This window comes from Sinocyclocheilus anshuiensis, unplaced genomic scaffold (genome assembly GCF_001515605.1).
Source record: "Sinocyclocheilus anshuiensis isolate Anshui unplaced genomic scaffold, SAMN03320099.WGS_v1.1 scaffold299, whole genome shotgun sequence".
NCBI lineage: Eukaryota > Metazoa > Chordata > Actinopteri > Cypriniformes > Cyprinidae > Sinocyclocheilus > Sinocyclocheilus anshuiensis.
In genome coordinates, this window is record NW_015552565.1 from 573,747 (window position 1) to 578,190 (window position 4,444).

At 38.8% G+C, this 4,444-nt stretch overlaps 1 protein-coding gene across 5 annotated transcripts in view; it reads right to left on the reverse strand.

Moving 5' to 3' along the window:
• Positions 1–4,444, reverse strand: part of anks1b (ankyrin repeat and sterile alpha motif domain containing 1B) — a 156,804-nt gene that overhangs the window by 46,055 nt on the left and 106,305 nt on the right. For all 5 annotated transcript variants that reach the window (XM_016455556.1, XM_016455555.1, XM_016455554.1 and 2 more), the window contains exon 15: positions 3,501–3,607. In XM_016455556.1, the coding sequence (XP_016311042.1) occupies positions 3,501–3,607 (107 nt within the window). The remainder of the gene's footprint in view (positions 1–3,500; positions 3,608–4,444) is intronic.

The window sequence follows — 4,444 nt, forward strand, 5'->3', positions numbered from 1 at the left end:
TTCTAGTTGTGTCCTCTTTTGGAAGGCCAAACAAAGTAGTTTCGCTTTCACAACGAAACACACAGCGTCTCCACGACATGGCGGCAACAACAATACTACAACGAGAATCAAAGTTACGCCTTATTTCTTTGCGTGAACATTTTGGCGGTGTTATGCAAATCTTCCCACATCGTGACGTAGACATGTGGGGGCGTGTTTAAACGAGGCGTTTTAGGAGGGCGTGGACGAGTCTTAACTTTTATAAAGAATATCTCTTTGGGTTTGAGACTTTAGTCTTTGCAACTTCAGGGATCTTATCTATTCACGAACAGCTTGTAACACTCTCCAAAGAGAAAGGAAAACTTGAAATCGCATCATATGACCCCTTTAATTCCTGAATGAATCAGCCGTTTGAACGAATCAAATGAATGACTCAATGACTTATTCATTTACTGCCACCTACTGGAAAATGTAGCTTCTTATTTCTAGAGTATCAGTTCATAAAAAAATGACTTCATATTTACATATTAATAAAAAAATCCATATTAATAAAAACTTATTAAAGGGATAGTTTACTCAAAAAAGAAAAAAAAAGAAAAAAAATTCTAAAGCTACTTTTTGTAATATCTATTTCATGCTTTTCTCATGTAATACAAAACTGGCTTTAAGTTATTTTTGTGGGTAATTTCTCAGCCAAATTTAATTTGCAATATTCAATTAATTAGATGAATTAATCACCACATTGTGTAATTAGATCAAAAAAATTTATCGACTGACAGCCCCAATTTTTTGACAATGTAAATGTCTTAACTGTCATGTTTGACCAATTAAATGCATCATTGCTGAATAAAAATATTCATGTTTAAAAACTCTTACTGAACTGAAACTTGGATGGCAGTGCATAAACAGTACATATGTTTTCAATAAGCCTTACTTATTTCTCAAAAATGTGCATTATAGCTCAAACCAAAAAAAAAAAAAACATCTGGCTAACGTGAGGTTTTAACCACAATCATGTGTAGCTTAAGCCTATATAGAGCATGTTTATAAATAAAGAGTTTTGATTGTTGTACCTCTTGGATAAGGTCACGTTCAGTATTTTGTATTGCTAGCAGGTAAAGCTATCAATGTTGGCACTACGACGGGTGCTGACAAATCAACACTGGCTTCGGGAGGTTTTTAACACCCTATTAAAAATGCTCTGCAGGGAAACAGCGTAATCCATTTCCTTGACAACAGTTGGGAAGGAAACACATTTTAAAAAAATTATATAGCTAAAATACTCTGTACTCTTCAAGTACAGAGTACAAATACTCTTCTTTTCTCTCTGCTGTTGCCTCGGCAACCACAGCAATGGACGCAGGTCAGAGCTGGGGGAGGGTAATCAGCATGAGCAACTAAACACACGCAAAACGACTCATTACACTCACAAACGTACGCATGAGCATCCGATTCAGTCACACAATGTATAAGATTTAGTCAAAACGCCATTATCCATCAGCTCAGTGCAGTTTATGCTTGCATGTGGACTACAGTTCCCACAAGTCTGTGGCTCACCTGTAAACGTCACCTGCTTTAGTAACTGAATCTCACTGATATCTGCACTATGACAGTCATTTAGAATGAATACGTCCTTATGAAAAGCAACAGATCTTTTTAGCAAAGCAGCAGTAGTTGTGAAATAATTTCTTTTGGTAGAGCCACAGTCTGCAACAAATAAATTAGAAGTCTAAAAGCATAGAGCTACACACAACGCAAGAGAACAAAACAGATTACATTGACTCACTGTACCTGCTCAAAGACATTGTTCTAGAAGCTTGCAGGGTGAAAATGAGTGATCTTAAAAGTATATTAATAATATGAAGCTCACATAGGCCTTTCTGAATATTGTACACAGCAAAACAACAATTTCATTAATCAGTATTTGTGTCTTGTATTCAAATCTTAGACTTAATTAATTTACTTAATTCAAGACATATTCTTGGAAATTAGGTTTTCTTACCCCTCTGGCAATTTTTTTCCCCCCACTAAATTTTGTTAGATTTACACTTACAGTAAAACAGTTTGCCAATGGAGTATAAAATATTCAGGATATATTATCTAAAAACAAGCCTTAATATCAACAATAAATAATGCAAATTTGACTCTCAAGTAAATTGATGTGGGTTTAAGCACATTTAGACATTTCTACTATAAAACAAGACTAAAATAGTGATTAAGAAAATTATTTTTGCAGTGTACTGTTTGTTTTACACTAGCCACTGTGTGAGCATAGGAAACATGCTAAAGTGAGTTAATGGGTCACTCATGATGACTTGTGTGGTTTTTAGTGCACTTTCAGTTCATCATTGCACTTCCCTGCAGAAAAATGGCATAAGCTGATCAACAACATGGTTTCTTAACTAGCTTAACTAGATTTCCTTTAAACTAATAAACATATAGCAGCTTTGATCAACTCTTCCCGGAAACAACATCCTCCAACTTGCCCCTTCATCTCTACAGGTGCAGCTCCTAAACAACCATGATTGTTTTGGTAGTTGAAAATGGATTCCCTTAACAATTTCTCCGCCAAACCTACACTAACACAAACCAGGCAAATGCATTCATGCATCGGAATGCATTCATGCTTCTGAACACACCCACGGTGGACATGTTTTTTGCATTGTCAGAGAAGTGACGTTGACCACGTGTTGGAATAGAATGTATTAATGAGTACCCATGCAGCACTGCACAAACAACAAAAGCACTATTTATACACTCTAAAAAATGCTGGCTTGTTTCAACCCAACTTTGGGTCAAATATGGACTAACCCAGCTGTTGAGTTAAATATTTTAACCTAAAAGCTGGGTTAGTCCATATTTTACCCAAAGTTAGGTTGAAACAACCCAGCATTTTTTAGAGTGTAAGATAATATTTATAACAACATAAGGTAATCATGAAACATATTGTGTTTAATTTTAAAAACACACATTTAAATTCCTATCATATATTCTTCATTTCTATAATATATTTTTGTTCAATTTCTATTTTCCTATTATATGGCTCTTTTACAGAACATCCAGTTACTAAACTTCTACAATCTTCCAAACTAGAAATGTTAGATCAAATATTTATAATGAAAATGTATAATTAACTAAATATCTTTGCTTTCCAAAGTTCCTGAGTTTCCAAAGTGCTGATATTGGAGTACAGACAGGAAACATACAGGCCAGGCAGTACTTTAGATTCACATGTGAAACATCACAATATTCAAGTAAATATCATAGCGTGATGTAACAGGAGACCAGTAAATTAAGATACTGAGAACTCAAGCAGAGCAGATCTCACATAATCACAAAACAGCTCACCTGAGAACAAACAGAAAACGACAAACACTCAAGTACACATGCAAACCCACACCACCCACAACAAGCAACTGATGACTAAAAAAAAAAAGAAAAAAGACATGCTCAGAAAACTGCACACTCAGAAAACTGGCCGCAGGGAAAGACAGAGATGGAAGTGTGAAGGAGACACTCACCATAAACTGAACGTTGTCGAAGCCGTTAGACAGCAGGTGGTTTTCATACTGCACGAGACCGATGTTGTCCAGCCACTGTCCCACGGACTGGACGGGGCAGCGGGGACCTATCAAGGGGTGCAGAGGGAGGCGTTTGAGAAGTGAGTAGCCATCCACCCGGTAGCAGCGACAGTCCGGCTGTGAGAGCTGGCACTGCCACATCATGTTCCGTGCAAAGTGACTGTCAAACGAACCCGCCATGCTCAACAAGCGACGGAGAGCACGAATGGAAACGGGAGAGGCAGAAAGAGCGAGAAAAAGGAGGTAGAAAAGTGATTTCAAAGAAAAGAAGAAAGTAATGTTTAGAAAATAGTTGAAAAAGGGAGAAAACAGAAAGAGAGCAAATTAGAAGAGGGTCCTCTCTGGAGAGTGAGCGTTAGGGTCCGCGCTGGTGGAGAAATACGCCGGCTGTGGAGATAGACATGCTGAAGGCTCCAAATTACATCCACAATAGAAGCGAGAGAGATGCACAATTACCAACCACCGCTTCAGCCGCTGTGCTGCTCAACCTGTGTCTCAATGTGTGGAGAGTGCAGGCATGTGTGTGTGCGCGTTTGCGCATGCGGGAGGGAACGAGCGAGTGTGCGTTTGCGAAAGAGGATAGGAATGACAGCGTGCAGCTTGCTTGGTAGAATTCTGTTTCTCCAGCACTCCCACACTCATTTGTATGCCTCTGCATCCTGTGCCACTGTGCACTCTCTCTCCCTCCCTCTCGGTCTCTCTTTCTCCCTCCCTTCTTTCCACTAGCTGTACCTCACATTGCCGATAATAGCCATCAGATCAACCCCAGCCTCTTTGTCTGAGTGCAGAAGCTGCTGTTGCTCCCTCCCACACGTACACGTACACACACACACACACACACACACACACACACACACACACACACTCTGTGGGCGTATGTGAGC